Genomic DNA, 16685 nt, shown 5'->3' on the forward strand with positions numbered 1-16685 from the left:
GAAGAGGGAGGGGCAAATTAGGGGTATGGGATTAAGAGATACAAACTATAATGTGTAACATAGATAAGCAACAATGATATACTGTATAGCACAGGGAATTATGGCCATTATCTTGTAATGACTTTTGATGGAGTACAATCTGTAAAAATACTGAATTACTATGCTGTACATTTGAAACTAATATAACGTTGTAGGGAATTCCCTGGCAGTCCAGTGGTTAGGACTCCACACTTTCACTGCCCAGGGCCCGGTTCAACCTCTGGTCGGGGAAATAAGATCCCGCAAGCTGTGCAGCACAGCCATAAATTAATTAATTAATTAATTAATAAAATAATATAAAGTTGTAAATCAACTATACTTCAATTTAAAAAAAAGGAAAAAATACGCTCACAGATTACTTGATACTTATCTCTTTGGTGGAGCCCAATTTTTCTCCCCTTGAATATGGGCTGTATTTAATGCCTTGCTTCAAATGAATAGAATGTGGCAGAAGTGACAGAATGACTTCCAAGGGTAGGTCATAAAAATGTGGCTTCCGCTGCTTCTGTCTCTCTGGGATCACGTGCTCAGGGGAAAGCCGGCTGCCGTGTTGTGAAGAAACTCAAGCAGCCCTAATAAGATGCCAATGTAGTGAGGAGCCGAGGTCTCCGGCCAACAGCAGTGGGGAACTGAGACCTCTAGTGAAGACCCACGTGAATGAGCCATCGTGGACCCTTCAGCTCAGAGTGTTGCAGCCCCAGCCAACGGCTTGACTCAGAGACGGGGGAAGGGTTGGGGGGAGGGATAGATGCATCATGCATCTATCCCTACATCATGCAACCCTGAATTAGAAACACTCAGCCAAGCTGCTCCGGAATTTCTGATTCACAGAAAATGCGTGATATGAAAAATGCTTTTTTTTTTTTCTTTTTTTTTAAACTATGGCCCTCAGCTCAAATCTAGCCTGCTGCCTGTTTTTATTTATTTATTATTTATTTATTTTTGGCTGCGTTGGGTCTTCGTTGCTGCACGTGGGCTTTCTCTAGTTGCGGCGAGCCGGGGCTACTCTTCGTTGCGGTGCACGGGCTTCTCATTGGGGTGGCTTCTCTTGTGTGGAGCACGGGCTCTAGCCACGCGGGCTTCAGTAGTTGTGGCACGTCGGCTCAGTAGTTGTGGCTCGCGGGCTCTAGAGTGCAGGCTCAGTAGTCGTGGCGCACAGGCTTAGTTGCTCCGCGGCATGTGGGATCTTCCTGGAGCAGGGCTCGAACCCATGTCCCTTGCATTGGCAGGCGGATTCTTAACCACTGCGCCACCAGGGAAACCTGACAAATGCTTTTTTTTTGTTTAAGCCACTGAGTTTGGGAGCAGTTTGTTATAAGCAATAAATAACTAATAAGCAGGTCTTGATTCCTCTTTTCTGTCTCTCTCCACTGCCCTCTAGGTGACATCATCCAATTCTACGGCTTTAATCACTGTGTATATGCTGAAGACTTGCAAATCTCCATCTCCAAATTCTGACCTCTCCTTTGAAAGTCAGACTAGAATACCTAATGGCTTCTGTGACATCCCCTCTTGGGTCTTGTGAAAGCATCTCAAAGTCACTGTGTCCCAAACTGAACTCTTGGGTCCCCCTTGCCCATATCAGGAAATGGTACCACTCAGTAGCTCAGACCAAAACCTCATGAGTCATCTTTGATTCCTTTATCCCCTCTTACTCCACTCCCTCCAATACCCTCAACCTTTCAGCAAGTTCCTGCCCATTTTATCTCCAAAATATCTCTCAAGCCTTTCATGCCTCCCCATCTCTACTGCCACCACCTCAGTCCAAGCCACCACCATCTCATCTGGGCTTCTGTCTCCCTTGAAATCCATTTTCACAGCAACCAGAGTACTTTTAAAAGTAAAATCAGAATACCTCACCCCTGAGTAGACTGCAAAAATGGCCACAAATTCCTCCCATTCCTGCACGCTTGCCCCTTTGCAAAGGCTTTACTGCTTCTGCCATCAAGAGGCAGAGTCCAACCCTCTACCCTTTTAATCCTGGCTCTGCCATGTCACTTGCTTCAGCCAATGGGGCTTTCGTAAATGTGACTCAAGTAGAGGCTTAAAACATACTTGCACCTTGGGGCTTTGCTCTCTTGCTGCTCTCAGTATCCCTGTGACCACCATCATATGAAGAGCCTGGCTTAGCCTGCTGGATGATGGGCAACATGTGGTCCAGCTACTTCCATTGGCCCCTGAACACTCTTCTGTAATGGCCCCTCTCCAGCACCCTCTCTGATAGAAACGAGAAAGTTCCTTCTTGAGGTATGTATTGTTTCTACTCATTTAGCCATACTCTGCTTTTTTCTAGAAAGGATTTATGGCAGCTGGCTTCAACGTGCATGACAGTGTTCCTGTTTAGGACCTTAGGTATCTGTGTGTGCCATTTGCCTGAGGCCTCAGCTGTGAAATGCTGCAAGAACATTGGACGCGTTGAGAGGGAACCTGTTCTTTCTTACCCTAGCTATGCCATTTAAGAGCTGTGTGACCTTGAGCGAGTCACTTTATCTCTCTGAGCCTTAGTTTTCTCACCTGGAGAATGCACATGCCTTTAGCTGTCATATGTAATTAACTAGTATGTTCCAGGCACTGTGCTGAGTGCTTTTCATTTTTTAAAGAGTTCAATAAGATGGAGTTTAGGTTTTAAATTCTACTATTACCATCCTGTTTCACAGATGTTGAAACTGAGGCTCCAATAAGGAAAGGAACTTGCCCGAGTCACACAGTATAGGCAGCAAAGCTAGGCCCCAACTCATATCTGTCTCGCTCTAAACCCATCTTTTAGAAAACTGTGCTCCACAACCTTCCCACATACACAGACATCTGTGTGTGTGTGTGAAGCTATGAGTGTAGCAGTGCATGTTGAATGGGTTCCACAAATTTGCATTGTTGAGGAGACCAGACTAACAGGCCACCTAAAATAGAGCAAAATGGGAAGGTCCAGAATGAAATCTGAAGAAGGGTGGTGGCAAGGACGGTGTATAGATGAAAAAAGGAGCAGAGTGGTAAGGAGAGGGTACTCCAGGCTGCAAGAGCTGCAGGAGCTAAGGTGTGGAGGTGGAAATGTAACTGGCATGCTCAGGGCCCAGAGAAGAGAGGCACTTGAGAACAGAAAGAGTCAAGGTCAGAGAGTCTGGGTGAGCCTAGATGTCTGGCTCCTACAGCATGAAGGAGCTATAATACATCCTTCAATCGGGAAAAGGGGAGGTGGTGTAGTGGAGAGTGACCACCACCACCACTACCATCATCATCTTCAATAACCTTTATTAAATACTGTGTGCTAAGCGCTGACCTAAGCATTCTACATGTATTATTTCATGCAGTGTCTCAACATCTCTCTGAGGTCGGTCTTATTATTATCCCCACTTTATGGATGGGGAACTGAGGTCTAGGGAGGTGAAGCACCTGGCCCAGGGTCATTCAACTAGCAAGTGGCCAAGCTCGGACTTAAACCTAGGTCTTTCTGACACCATGGCCCATGATCCTAACCACCTGGATGGTCCTCTAAGGTCTTTGGGGGCAAAGATGCTGGGACTGTCATGGACAGGGTAGGCTGGATGGGCTCCAGCACTCACCTACCCCAGGACTGGCACCCACCCTCGTTCTCAAGCTTCCTCTTCTCCAGCTCAGCCTCGATCTGGTCCAGCACCATGGCCAGCTCCCCCAGGATCTTCTTCAGGTAGCTCACATCATCGTGCTCCAGGATCTTGGCCTGGGGGCAGGACAGGCAGGAGCTAGAGGAGCTGAGTTGGCCTCAATAGAGCAAGGATGACCAGGGATGGAAGACTCTTGGCCCAAATCCCCTTCTGCAAACCCAGTCTCCTTATATCCCCTTAAATGTATAGGATACCCGCACTGTTACAAAGCATCCTCATCTGGTGTTCACAATAGTCCTGTGAGCTTGACTGTCCTGGCCAGATCCCTTTCATGGGGCTGGTACTCTCATACACCAGCTGCTATGAGAGTTGGTTGATAGTGGCTCACAGCTGCCCCTTCTTCAGAGAATTGTTCTCAGCCAATGAGGAGTTTCCTGGAAATACTTGGGAAATAATTGGGTCAATGATTGGCTGATATAAGGGTATAAAAGTCTGTCCCTTTGTCTCAAGGTGGATCGACTTTGTGGCACCATTTATCCTCCAGAGCTCCCTGTGGGATCAGGTGAACTTAGCCCCTTCTTCATTCCTATCTCATCCTTACTGGGGTCTCCTTAGAGCGCTCCCTCAATACCTCGCTTACCCCAGAACCTCTGTCCAATGCTCTGCTCTTAGGGACACAACCTAAGACATTAGGAAAGTGAGGCTCCAGGGCGACAGTGACTTGCTCAAGGTCAAAGAGCCAGTAAATGACAGAGGAGACAGGATTGGGAAAGCAAGCCAGTGGTTTTCCCATTTCATGTCATTAGCTGATTCTCTACTTAGAACCAGCTTCTCCCAGTTCTTCTTTTCCATGGAAAAGATGGTGGGAAAGGGGAATGAGCAGGCCTGGGGTCACTCACCATGAGCTTCTTCTGTTTAGAAAGGTAGGGATCAGAGAGCTGGGGCTCCTCTTCATGGTCCAATTTCATGAAGTCCATGGTGGCGTTGGCTAAATGTCCTGGGGAGAGAATAGGAAAGGTCCCATTCTTCTGATACCTGGTGCTCTTCCTTTCCCTTCCCCCCAACAACTTGGAATAGGTCCCATTCAAACACTAGTCCAGGAAGTAACAATATCAACAGGCATAACTAGGAGACACTATGTCATTACAGGCTGGGACATAGGGATGGATGAGATGCCATCCTGCCCTAGACCATAAAAGAGATACCTACGACATAGCATGATCAATCTCTAACGAAGAGTGAACAGAATGCTGTGGGACCCAGAGGGCCACCTGCCGGGGGCACAAGGTGTCAAGAAACCTCAATGAGCAGGAGACTCTAGGGGATGAGTAGGAGTTTGCCGGAAATGAATACCACCCTAAGTGTGGACAAGCTCATGCTTCAGTGAACATCTCCCTCACCCCTTTCTGTAGTGAAGAAATGGATTCAGAGAGGCTAGTAAATTCCACTCTAGTAAACGACAAGCAGATTTTGAATCCGGATCTGTCCGATTCTCAGTCTAGTGCTCACTCACTGTAATCCACAGGGAAAAACTTGTTTTAAAAAAACTATAAGAGAGCTTGGTGTCTTGAAACTTCCACTTCTGGTGAGGCAACTTCCCTGAAGATTCAGGGACATATTGACCGCCTTTCCTGGGAAATTGGCCTTTTAAAGATGCTGAAAAGGCCTGGGTGATGGAATGTGGGTCAATGATGGAACTCAAGGCAGCACCTTAAGAATTATACTTAATGGGAGAGACAAAGTGTCCTATAATCTGACATTAAAAGTCTAGCTGTAAGCTGTGGGTTTTACAAGAGGAGGTGGAAGTATTAAGTGGGAAAAGATCCTGAGGTCTGTTCCATGATTGGGGCAGGATTTCTCTGGAACTCTTAGCCAGTAAGTCTGGGACATGGTGGTCCAGGTGTGTGGTGGTGCCCAAACCTGGCCTGCCCTCTCCCCTGGGTCCCAGGTCCACTGGGACATCTCTTGGGCTCCTCAAACTCATCCTGGACCAACCAACCTCATCATCTTCTCTGTTCCACCTACTCCCTGTCTGCATTCTCCCCAAACTGCAGCACCCTTGCCCCACACTAAGCTAAGCCGGATGCCTGGGGGTTGTCCTCAACTCTGCCTTCTCCCTCCTCCCCAAACCAAATCTGTCCCAGGTCCTGTTGATTTTCCTATTTAATCTTTCTCATGTTTAACTTCTCCCTTTCATTCTTCTGACTCTCCTTTAGTTCAGACCCCCCAGATGATGTGGATGATGTGACCCACCCCCTGTCACCTGCACTCTCTCTCCTCCAAGCCCTTCTCCCAACTTCTGCCAGAAAGATCTTCCTCAAATACACACTTGACCATGCCACTCCCAGCTGAAAACCCACCTCTTGCTCCTTGCTGCCCTCAGATAATGTTCAAGCTCTTCAACTTGCCTTAAAAGACCCAGCAGGATCACCTCCTCTCCCCTTACCAACTCCATCTTCCATTAAGTTTCCCCACTGTCCCTGTCCCCAGATGGTAACATTTCAGCCACTCATTCCAGATGCTTAACACTCCCTGAATGTGCCAGATCATTCCAAACTTCTAGGCTGTTGCTCACACTGCTTCTTCCTGCAATAGCCTTCTCCAATATTCCTGAAAATCCCCTTCCAGGTCCAGTTAAGATGACCTCTTCTATGAAGCCCTTCCTGATCCTCTAGGATGTCTGACCACTCAATGCCTTTGTCCTCCAGAGTACACTGTACAGATTTCCACCAGAGAATGCACATACACACACACTAATCAGAGCTGCCATTTCACGAATCCATTCACATCACAGTCTATGTGAAATGTACCCCCTGGACTTGTGCAGTGCACAACCTGTGTTACTGTACATGGAGATTTTGATGCTAATTTACTTATCTCTGGATGTATATGTCTCCCACTAGAACCTGAGTTTCTGGAGAGCAGTGGCTGTATCAGATTCATCTCTGTTCCCTTAAAATCCAATACAAGCCTGGCACAGAAGAGGAGCTTAGTGAGTGTTGAATGAATGAAGAATGGAAAAAAAAAAAAGAAAAAAAAAAAAAAAAAAAAAAAAAAGAATGGAATGAGTGAATAAATGAGTGACTGCAATTGTTCAGCTTCTGCCCTCTGAGGTTTCACTATCCACCACCCCATCTCCTGGCCTGATACCAGTAAGCATATTCCCAGATCTTTCAGCTTTGGGGCTATATTAAGTCTCATTGATATTTTATGAGTTTGAAGGTCAAGTACAGGATCTTCTCTCTTGCCAGTCACCCAGGGCTGCCCATGTGGCTCCCTTTAGACCCCAGGAGGGCACACTAGGCCAAGGAAAGACCTTGGACTAATTGGGTTGGGGGGGTCACTGCAAGATGACTTCTGCATCCTGTGAGGTCCCCCCCACCAGCTGGGCTGGAGCCTTGAGATCCTCTCTGCCCCCCAACTGCCTTCTAGGCACCTTCAAATGGCTCAGGACAGGATGGGGGAGCACCTCCAGCTTCCGAAGCACTTAGGGACTCCCTCCACTTAATCCAGGCCACCATCATTGCTCACCTAGATGACAGCCAGGACCCCCTAACAGCTCCACCCAGTCTTCTCTCGGTTGAACAATCTTTGTAAAATGCAGATCTGATCATGCCACCTTCCATCACTGTCTCTCCACTGCCCTTCGGATAAAATTCCAATTCTGCCAGCCCTACTCCCCAGACTTGTACTACGACTACACATACCCACATTGGGCTACACTTCAACCACATTAAAGTCCTTCAGTTCCTGAAACACACCACGCCCTCCCCTCCCCCCAAACCCGAAAGGATTCTCCCTCTCCTTCCCTTTCCAACTCCTGGTCATCCTTGGATGTTGCTGCACTCCAGAAGCCTTTCACAACCCCAGAGGCTGGGATGGGCATCTTCTCTGGCCCCACTGCCTCTGTGTTCCCCTTATCATAACACTGATTGGTACTAGGTTAGAAAAATTTTAATCAATGTGGGTTTTTTTTTTTTGTTTGATTTTTTTTTTTGCTACACTGCGTGGCACGTGGAATCTAAGTTCTCTGACCAGGGATCAAACCCACGCCCCCTGCAGTGGAAGCACGGTGTCTTAACCACTGGACCGCCAGGGAAGTCCCCAAATCAGTTAATTTTGAATAGATTATACATGCATGCTTGTTTAAAAATTCAAACAATATTAAGGAAGGTACAGGGAAAAGTAAATCTCTCTCCTCTCAATCTGCAGTCCCTTAGTTCTGCTCTCCCAATCTTCTCATGCGTCCTTCCAGAAATACTCCTTGTGTTTGCAAGCACTTGTGTATCCATTTGACCCCCTTTTACATATATTAATGATAGCACACTAGATGCATTTTTTTGCCCTTCACTTTCTCCCTACTTACTAATATATCTTAGAGAGCATTCCACATGCCTGTTATTTTTTTTAGCAGCTGCACAGTATTTCATTGTTTGTATGTACTAGAATTTATGTACCCAGTCCCCAAATCATGGTCAACTGGGTTATTTCCAGCCTCTTGCTATTACCCCTTATGCTGCAATGCATATCCTTGTGCATACTTCTTTGGCGCACACATCCAAGTGTCATTGCAGGACAGTCTCCAAAGTGTGGGCCTTTTAATATTCAATATAGAGGGCCAGACTGCCCTCCTGAGAGGTTGTTCAAATTTACTTAGTCCTGCATTGTAATTATCTGGTCATTTGTCTTTCTGCTTCTATGAAACTGTGACCCTGGAAGGGTAGAAGCTGTGACAGTCCCCTTCTGTCCCCAGCCCCCTGCCCAGGGCCTGGGTCATAGGAGACTTCATAAATGTTGTTAAATGTTGTTGACTCAATGGGGACAGGACAATATAAATATGTCCTGAATCTTGTTCAAGGGCACTCTAAAGAGACAAAATCGAGTGCCACAACTGGTCCACCTTTGGACATGAGCCTCATTCCTTTGAGAGAGACGAAGTGACCATTTACCGAGCACCTATTATCTACTTGGAATCATCATGCTTCATCTGTGCACTGGACCCCATGGTGTCTGCACAGAGCCTGGACCAAAGTCTGTAAACAGTTGTTGATGGATGATCTGATTTAATCCAACACTTATTTACTGAGTACTGAAAAAATGAAAAGATAAAGTAGGCTGTGGGCACAATCAGGCTGGCAGTTAGGACAGTATATGGGGATGCTTGAATCAGAAATCAGAGACCCGGGGCCTTGCAATATCTGGGCAGTCTTCCTTGGTGATGCCAGCCCTGATGTCACTCGGTGCCCTGGGCTGCCAACCCCAGGTGTCTGGGGCTGAGATGCCTGTGGGGAGGTGTCCCAGCTCCCATGGACAGGCAAGCCTCTAGGGGGACAGATAGCCCTATGGCCTCTGTATGGGATGGCAGGACAAGAGGAGGGGGCAGGAGAAGGGAATGAGACAGAGAGACTGCCAGAGAGGGAGAGAGACATATTCAGCTCGAAACAGGGTGAGTCAGATGGAGAGCCAGAGAGACAGAGAGCGAGCCAGAGTGAGGGACAGAGAGCTAAACAGAGACAGAGACAGACAGAGGGATAGAGAGAAAGGCAGAGGCAGAGGGATATCCATGGGGAAGAGGAGAGAAGGAGGAAGAGGAGAGATAAAGGGAAGAACGTGAGTAAGAGATACAGGAATGGGAGGAAGAGGGAGGAGGTGGGTGAAGACCGGGTTACCCTGAGGGTTCTGCGCCCGACCCCGACCGCGTGACTCACTGCGGATCTCGGCCGTGGCGTACTTGGGGATCATGGAGTCGGTGGTGAGTTCGGGGTGCAGGATGCAGCCGTGCGTGTAGGCGTCCATGGGCAGCGCGTCCAGCAGCTCGCGGTACTGCAGCACCCGTGCATGCTGGGGGCTGCCTGCCTCGGGCATCAGTGCCACCACGTGCTCTGCGGGGCACGGCCGGGGGCTAGGCGGCGGCACGCAGGGCCCTGTGTCGGGCCTCCTGCCCCCCTGATTCAGAGAGGCCAGCCTCTGACACCCCATTCCCCAACCTCAGGATCCCGGAACTGCAACATGTCCACAAGTTTGGGGCCCATCCCCTTTCCTTGACTCTTGAGAGAAAGTCCCCACCAGGCTGACAGGGGACCCTAGTGATCCTGCCCGCCTACCTCTCCTCACTGGAGCCCTGCCAAGCTGTCCCCTGAGGGGCAACTCCTCACCTGCCTGGGCTTGTTGCCAGATGGGTCTCTAGGCCTAGTGTTGCCAGACTTGGAGAGAAGCTGGAAACCGGGATGTTTGAAATTGAATTCTCCTTGGTTTTTAAATGTTGGCGACTAATTCATATTCTTTTAAAACAGTGCATGTCCGGGCCCTGATCTCTCATCTGCATTTGCAGCCTCTGCCATGGGCACTGAGCTTCTGGACTTGAGCGAGGCCAGAGGGAGGGAAGTAGGGACGGAGGACATAGGGTTCTGTGGGGTTCTGGGGTGCCGGGCCCTGCTCATGTCTGCAAAGCTCTCGGGTATCCGGGCCCATGTCTGTGGGGTTCTGGAAGAGCCTGTGGCCCTGACTATGCTTACAGGGCTTCAGGGGGCTGGGTCCTGGCCGAGCCCTGGCATCCCTGGGAGATCTGGATCCTGTCTGTGGGGACTTAGAAGGGGGTCTGGGTCCCGTTCATGCCTGATGGGCTCCGGAGTGTCTGTGGCCGAGCCTGTGACTCCAGAGTTCCCGGGCAAGGAGGCTATAGCCCTAGCCGCTCCAAGGGGGGTGTCCGGGCCATGCCCTTTCCCTCAGTACCGGGGAGGGGGGTCAGATCTGTGGGGTCCCCGGGGATCTGTGGCCATGCTCTGCGGTTCCTGGGGGGCATCTGAGCCCTGCCTGTAGCCCGTGGTTCCTTGTCGGGGAGACCGGGCCCGGGGGGGTTCCCCAGGCTTCCCAAGGTTCTGGGGCGCTGTCTGGGCCTGCGCGGCCGCCGTACCTCCCGTGAACGTGCGCTCCACGTAGTCGATGATCTGGTCGTAGTCGCTGATGATGTTCTCGCGATGGATGATGACGGGCACCTCCTCGCCCAGGTTGAGCCGCATGAACCAGGGCTCCTTGTGCTCGCTCTGCGGCAGGCTCACGTCCCTCTCCTCACATGCCAGGCCCTTCTCGGCGATCACCAGCCGCACCTGCAGGCGCCAGGGTCAGAGCGGGGAAGGCGGGCGGACACACGGGGACACTCTGCCCGGGGGGGGCGGGGCGTGCGGGGAGGGAGGTCAGAGGTCACACACTGGAGGGGACAGTGTTGCTTCCAGCCCACTCCTGGGCCCCTGGGGTACGGGATGGGGGATACATCCCCGGGGCCTGGTGGTGGGAGGAACACAGCTCTGCCCTGGGGACAAGGGGCAGAGCTGCCTGGTGGTCACCGGGCTGGGTGTCACTGCTGGACGTACCTGGGATAGGATATCTGGCTCTTCTGTGTGCGTTTGGGCGGATTCGTTACACTTTCTGGGCTTCATGGTTTTTTTATTTGCAGAATTGAAGTATTAATAGTAGTACCAACACAGTGTCTGGTATATAGATGGTGCTTAATTCATAATTCTCATTATCAGGATTGGACTCTCAGCCTGGCCTCCAAACGTGAATCTGGCCAGGAAATTTGCAGAAATTCTTATCATCACCATGATCAGTAGCAAAATTTCTCAAATTATTTGAGAAACAAAGTGAAGTGAAAAATAATTTGCCAACATCAGCCTAGCTCTTTATTGTCCCCAGACACTTTCCCATCTGGCTGTTGGATGCTCACAATAGCCTTCCAGAGGAGGGCAGAGCAGAGACTATCTCCCGTTTGTGCTGATGAGAAAACGAAAGTCCAGAAAGGGCAACTAACTGACCCAAAGCCACACAGCCAATTTAGCAGTAGATCTAAAACTAGAAGCAATGATTCCTGACTCTCAGACCAGCGTTCTCTGCCCTGGGGGCTCCTTCCAGGGAGTCCTGGGCCTGGCCCCTCCTGAGTCTTTCCCTAATCTCCAGGGGGTCCCAGACAAACATATGACCTGGTAGATGCTAACGGAGAGCCTCCTGACCCAGCCCAACAGTTCTGAGCTGGCAGATGGTTAATGCTCACCTAGCCCAACTATCCCCTGCCTGTGGACTGAGACTCAGAAGGTAGGCTAGACTTGTCTAAGGTCCCCCAGCAAAAGGATGGCAATCTCCACTCTTACATGCTCCTCCCTACTTCTAGCTCCAGCCCAGGAGAAAGAGAGGGCACCCCTGAGAGAGGCAAAGGTCTGTTCCTGTTAAGCATCAATGACCCCTGGACATACCTAGGTGGTAGTTCCCATTCCCTTCCTGCCTGCCCTGGCATCCTCCTGGCAGGTTCCGCCCAGCCACCCAGCGTCTAGGTCAAGCTGGGATCTCTGAACGGATGGAAACAGAAACTAAATCAGGCCGTTGCCCTTGGCGGGTCCAGACGTTTGGCTTTCCATCCTGGCAGGGTATCTGCTCCCAGGGACCACTCCCTGGGCACTGCCCTTGAACTCCAGTGAGGGTGCCTGGTGGGGCTCCTGCCTGGGGAGGGGACTGTCTTTAGAGGAACAACAGTCCTGCTTGGAGCTGCCTCAGGGTCACACCAGCAAGCAGCCAAGGAGACTTTCTCCTTTAGCTGAGCTGCAGGCCAGAGCCATGTGCCATCCTGCAGGGGACGGTGACGGGGGGTGGGGGAGGGGGGAGGAAGCCAGGCCCAGGGGGAGGGCATGCAGCCACCAAGGCCATCTGCCTTCTTTGCCTCCTGGAACTGCACCAGACTTAGGTGGTCACCACTCAGTGTGACCAGACATCGGCTAACTCTGGGCAAACTATCCCCCCTGTGGGTGCCTGAAAGTCACCCACTGGTGCTTCATTGTCATGGCTAGGTACTGTGCCCCCTCACCCGGGCCCTTGTTTATGAAAAAACTGTGATGGGCTGGGTTGGCGTCTCTGTCCAGCCACTTAGTTGCGGTGTGACTTTGTAAAAGACACTTAGAGTCTCTGAGTCTTAGTTTATTTATCTCAAATACTTTAAAAAAATTAATAAGCTTTATTTCTTACACCAGTTTTAAGCCTACAGAATCAAATGTCTTTTTTATGTAACATCTTATGGCTTACAAATGCGCCACTTTTCAACACTTATTTATTGAGCGCCTACTCTGTGCCAGGTCTTGTTCTAAGTGCTCAAGACTCAGCAGTGAACAAAATAAAGATCCCTGCCCTCAGGGAGCTGACATTCTGGTGGAGGCAGACAGATGAGAAGCAGTTAAAATGAGGTGGTGTGTCAAAAGATAGTGAGTTCATCGGAAAAAATAAAAAATAGAGCAAGGTAAGGGAAATTGGGGGTGCCAGGGCATCAGGGAGGCAAGTGGCAATTTTAAATAGGGTGACCCATCAGGGCAGGCCTCTCTGAGAAGGTGACATTTGAGCAAAGAACAAAAAGAGAGTAGTCCACACAGGGATCCAGGCAGAGGGACAGCCAGTGCAAAGGCCCTGAGGTGGAAGCATGTCTGACATGTTTGAAAAATGGTGAGGTGGCCATCCTGCTGGAGCAGGATGGATGGAGGTGACAAAAGGAGAGGAGGTCAGAAAGGGTCATGCACAGGGACATTTAACTGAGACTCCTAGACCCAGGGGTCTATGAATACATTCAGGGAGTCCTCAAACTAGGATGGGAAAATTACAGGTTTATTTTCAGTCATGTCAAGCTGACACTTAGCATTCTCTTCAATTATGAGTGTAGGCAACAAAGCATGGTGGTGTTAGCAGTGCCTGTAATATTGTCACCACTAGGAATCGGATATTTTCATCACTTCACAGTTGCTGCAATTACATCCGTCACGACTTCAACATTACAGTAGTTATTAGTCCTGCCACTAGATCATGTGATACTATGGGTTAATACAGAAACACGTATTATTATGTAACAAATTTGTTTTGAAAATATGTCAATAGCTTTACTTCAGTATGATTGGTTTTCCTTCTAATCTAATACTCCTATGTATTTGATGTTATTCAATTAAAAGTACTATTCTGAGAAAAGTCCATAGGCTTCCCCCGATTGATGAGTGGGTCCATGACCCAGGCAAGGTTAGATCCTGCAGTAGGGCCTGAGGCCATTATGAGGACTCCGGCTTTTTCCTGGAAGGACTTGTGAGCCACTGTAGGCTTCTGAGCAGAGGAGTAGTGAGATGTGCAGTTCTCGCCTGTGGACCTCCTGGGAGTGGGAGAGGGGGTGGTAAATGGTCAAGGGCAGCATGGACAGGGCTGGGGCGCCAGTGTCCAAGAGCTTGAAAAGTAAGGCCAGGGTGGCAGGTAGAGGTCATTTACTTCCCTTCTGCCATGTCTGGGAGGGCCCTCTGCATGCAGGCAAGGCCCTTTAGGACTGATGCGAAAGAAGGAAACGCATCTGCTAAGCCCATACTGTGTGCCAGACACTTAACACATGTCCCTGTCCTTTCAGTCCCCCAGGAATCGTACAGGGTCGGATGTAAATATCCCCTTTTCCAGATGAGGATGTTGAGGCACAGAGGAGGTGAAGTGACTTGTCCAAGGTCACACAGCCAGTAAGCACTCAAGATGAGACTGGAACCAGGACCATCTGACTGCAGAGTCCATGTGTTTTCCATCAGGCTACACTGCCTCTAGAACCCACCACAGGCCCCTGGGCAAGGGGAAGACCCTGGCAGGAGAGGCAGGAGAATGCTAGGCTGCCTTGGTCAGAGGCTTGGTCACAAATGGGATTGCAGTGGGTGGTCCCATCCCTGACTAAGGGGCCACCTTAGCCCTGAGCTCATGCTGAATAAGGAATATTCAGGAGGCTCCCTCAGGAAATGGTGATGGGAGGGGCCACCCTCCTACCTCCTGGTCACTGGGGCCTGGCTCCTGAGGTTCTGGGGAGGAGGAGATCCTGGCATCTGGAGGTCAGTCTGACTCATTCCCAAACCCCCCAGCAACTTGTATAGAGCCTGGCATGCAGTAGGTGTTCAGTATGCATGTACAGAAGAGTCCCAGCATGACCTTGGTTAACTCCAACCCCTACTTAACCTAGCACTTTAGTGATATCATAACACCCGTTATTAACAGAGTCTTGACACCATGCCAGGCATTGCGGTCAGCACTTTTTGTGCATCATCTCATTTCACCATCACAATAGCCTTCTGAAGAAGGTACTGCCATTAGCTCCATTTTACAGATTATAAAACTGAGACTTTAGGGAAGCAAAGTGACCGGCCAAAAACTCCATGGTGAATTATTGGAGAAGATGGCTGTCCTGCTGGGGGCTTTCTGGCCTCATAGTCTGTACTTTAAACTAGGAACTACTCAGAGGGGGATCAGTGGACCAGCTTCATCACCATCACCTGGTAGCCTGTTAGAATGCAGCATCTTTGACCCTACTCCAGATCTGCTGAATCAAAATCTCTGGGGTGGGACCCAGCATTCTGTGCTTGAACCAGTAATGTATGCTCAAGTTTGACTAGTGCCAGTGTAGAACACTAAGCTATATCGCCTGTTCAACAACCCTCAGCAATCCTGAGAGGGGGTTGCAATTAGAAGAAGTAGCTATTATTGTTATTATTATCCCATTTTCCAGATGATGGAACTGAGCCTAGACCAAGAATCAAACCAAAAAGCCTGGTTCCAAGGCCATTTCTCTTTAAGGAATCTGCTTCTCCATCTGGAAAATGAGTGAATGGAACAAAAGGATCTTCCAGGGAGAAGTCGAAGGGTCAGGCAATGGGTGACCCTTAGGCTCCAGCAGGACCGGCTGCTGGGACCTGGCCATGGTGCTGAATCCGTACCCCACAGAGAGGACAGCCCAGGGTGAGAGACTGCGCTCCTAGAGGCCCCTGGTCTTATAGGCTCAGTGCTCGGACCTCACCCCCAGGAAGCGGGAACCCCGATAACTCAACACCAGGCTGCATTCCCAACCGCCTTCTAGCTCCCCTGAGTCTGAGATGGGACCGTGTGGCCGTCTGTGCCTTTAAGAGCAAAAAGCACAGACCTTATGGGCCAGCTGAGCTGGTTTGAGGAGATGGGTTAACTCCTTCCTTCTCAGCTCAAGATTGGGGGTGGGGGTGGGGGGAGGGCTAGGGTCAGACCCTTCAAGCCCCAATCAGAAGGCCCCCAGCCGGGCAGAAGGGCAGAGGAGCTTTGACCCGCAGGCCTGTGGCATGGGGACAGCAGCGCGGGGGTGGGGGGGAGGGGGGGGAGGGCCTGCGATGGGACTACTGGGGCCGGAGGCTGGGCCCCAGGAAGCGCCCCTCCCCCCTCCCCGCAGTAGCAGCCCCCTCCAACAGGCCGCCTTCCCAGCAGTGCCCATTCCCTTCCCCTTGCCTTTGTCTCTCTTCTCAGCTCTTCAACAGACCGGGTCTTTCTGGGAGGGAAAGAGGCAGAACGGATGTTCCTAGAATTAGGGACGGCGGTGCTCCTGGGGCCCAAGACAGGGCCAGTCACCTCCCGGGAGGGCAGCCCAGCTCCCCCCGTCCTCCGGGCCCCGAAGCCCCCGGTTCTACCCTCCAGTCTCTCACCAGGTCTTCAGACCCCTTAAGCCCTCCCGGATCCCCTCCCCCAAGCCTCCTGGTGCATCGGTCGGGTTCCCCTGCTCCCTCGGGCTCTACCTTCTGCGAGCTGAACGACTGGGTCCAGTGGTACAGAACCAGGCTCTCCTTGGGCCAATGGGCGTGGCTGGCCGCTTCGGGTGCTTCGGGGGCCTCCACCGGCTTGGCCGCATCGCTCTCCAGCGCCGAGATGGGCCACCAGCTGCAGTTGGTGGGGGTCAGGTTATTGGGGGTCGCCATGACAGCCCGAAATCAGAGGGAAGAAAGAAGGAGGCTCCGGCGGTGGTGGCTCTCTCTCGCCCAGCATCACATGGCCTCGCCGAGCCTGCCCCTCTCCTTCGCTCCCTCCCTCCCTTCCCCGTGAATGTCATTACTCACTGGGCGAGTGGGGGAGGGGCGAGGGGGATCCCGAGAGCTCCTTTCCTCCTCCTCCCCTTGGCCCACCCCTGGCCCGTGCCAGAAAAGCCACCAGTCCAAGGTCAGGCTCGGTGGAAGGGCACCAGGAGCCATAGGGAAGTGGGCCATGCCCCCAGATAGCTCGAATCTGGCCAGCCACCTG

At 50.9% G+C, this 16685-nt stretch overlaps 2 protein-coding genes across 9 annotated transcripts in view; one reads left to right on the forward strand and one right to left on the reverse strand.

Annotated features, from left to right (window-relative positions):
• Positions 1-3312, forward strand: part of FITM2 (fat storage inducing transmembrane protein 2) — a 22214-nt gene extending 18902 nt beyond the window's left edge. For both annotated transcript variants that reach the window (XM_082430359.1, XM_082430360.1), the window contains one exon: positions 1421-3312. In XM_082430359.1, the coding sequence (XP_082286485.1) occupies positions 1421-1564 (144 nt within the window). In that variant the 3' untranslated portion in view covers positions 1565-3312. The remainder of the gene's footprint in view (positions 1-1420) is intronic.
• The window catches only part of GDAP1L1 (ganglioside induced differentiation associated protein 1 like 1), a 23700-nt gene extending 7235 nt beyond the window's left edge, over positions 1-16465 (reverse strand). The window contains exons 1-6 of one of the 7 annotated variants that reach the window (XM_082430301.1): positions 16187-16379; positions 15903-15942; positions 10531-10723; positions 9326-9499; positions 4517-4614; positions 3601-3733 (exon numbers count right to left, since the gene is read on the reverse strand). In XM_082430301.1, coding sequence (XP_082286427.1) covers positions 3601-3733; positions 4517-4614; positions 9326-9499; positions 10531-10723; positions 15903-15942; positions 16187-16299 — 751 coding nt within the window. In that variant the 5' untranslated portion in view covers positions 16300-16379. Of the gene's footprint in view, positions 1-3596; positions 3734-4516; positions 4615-9325; positions 9500-10530; positions 10724-15902; positions 15943-16186 lie in introns of all 7 variants that reach the window. The other 6 variants (XM_082430299.1, XM_082430300.1, XM_082430302.1 and 3 more) reach the window with 6 other exon arrangements.
• Positions 16466-16685: the final 220 nt, after the last annotated feature.

This window comes from Balaenoptera physalus (genome assembly GCF_965194825.1).
Source record: "Balaenoptera physalus genome assembly, chromosome: 16".
NCBI lineage: Eukaryota > Metazoa > Chordata > Mammalia > Artiodactyla > Balaenopteridae > Balaenoptera > Balaenoptera physalus.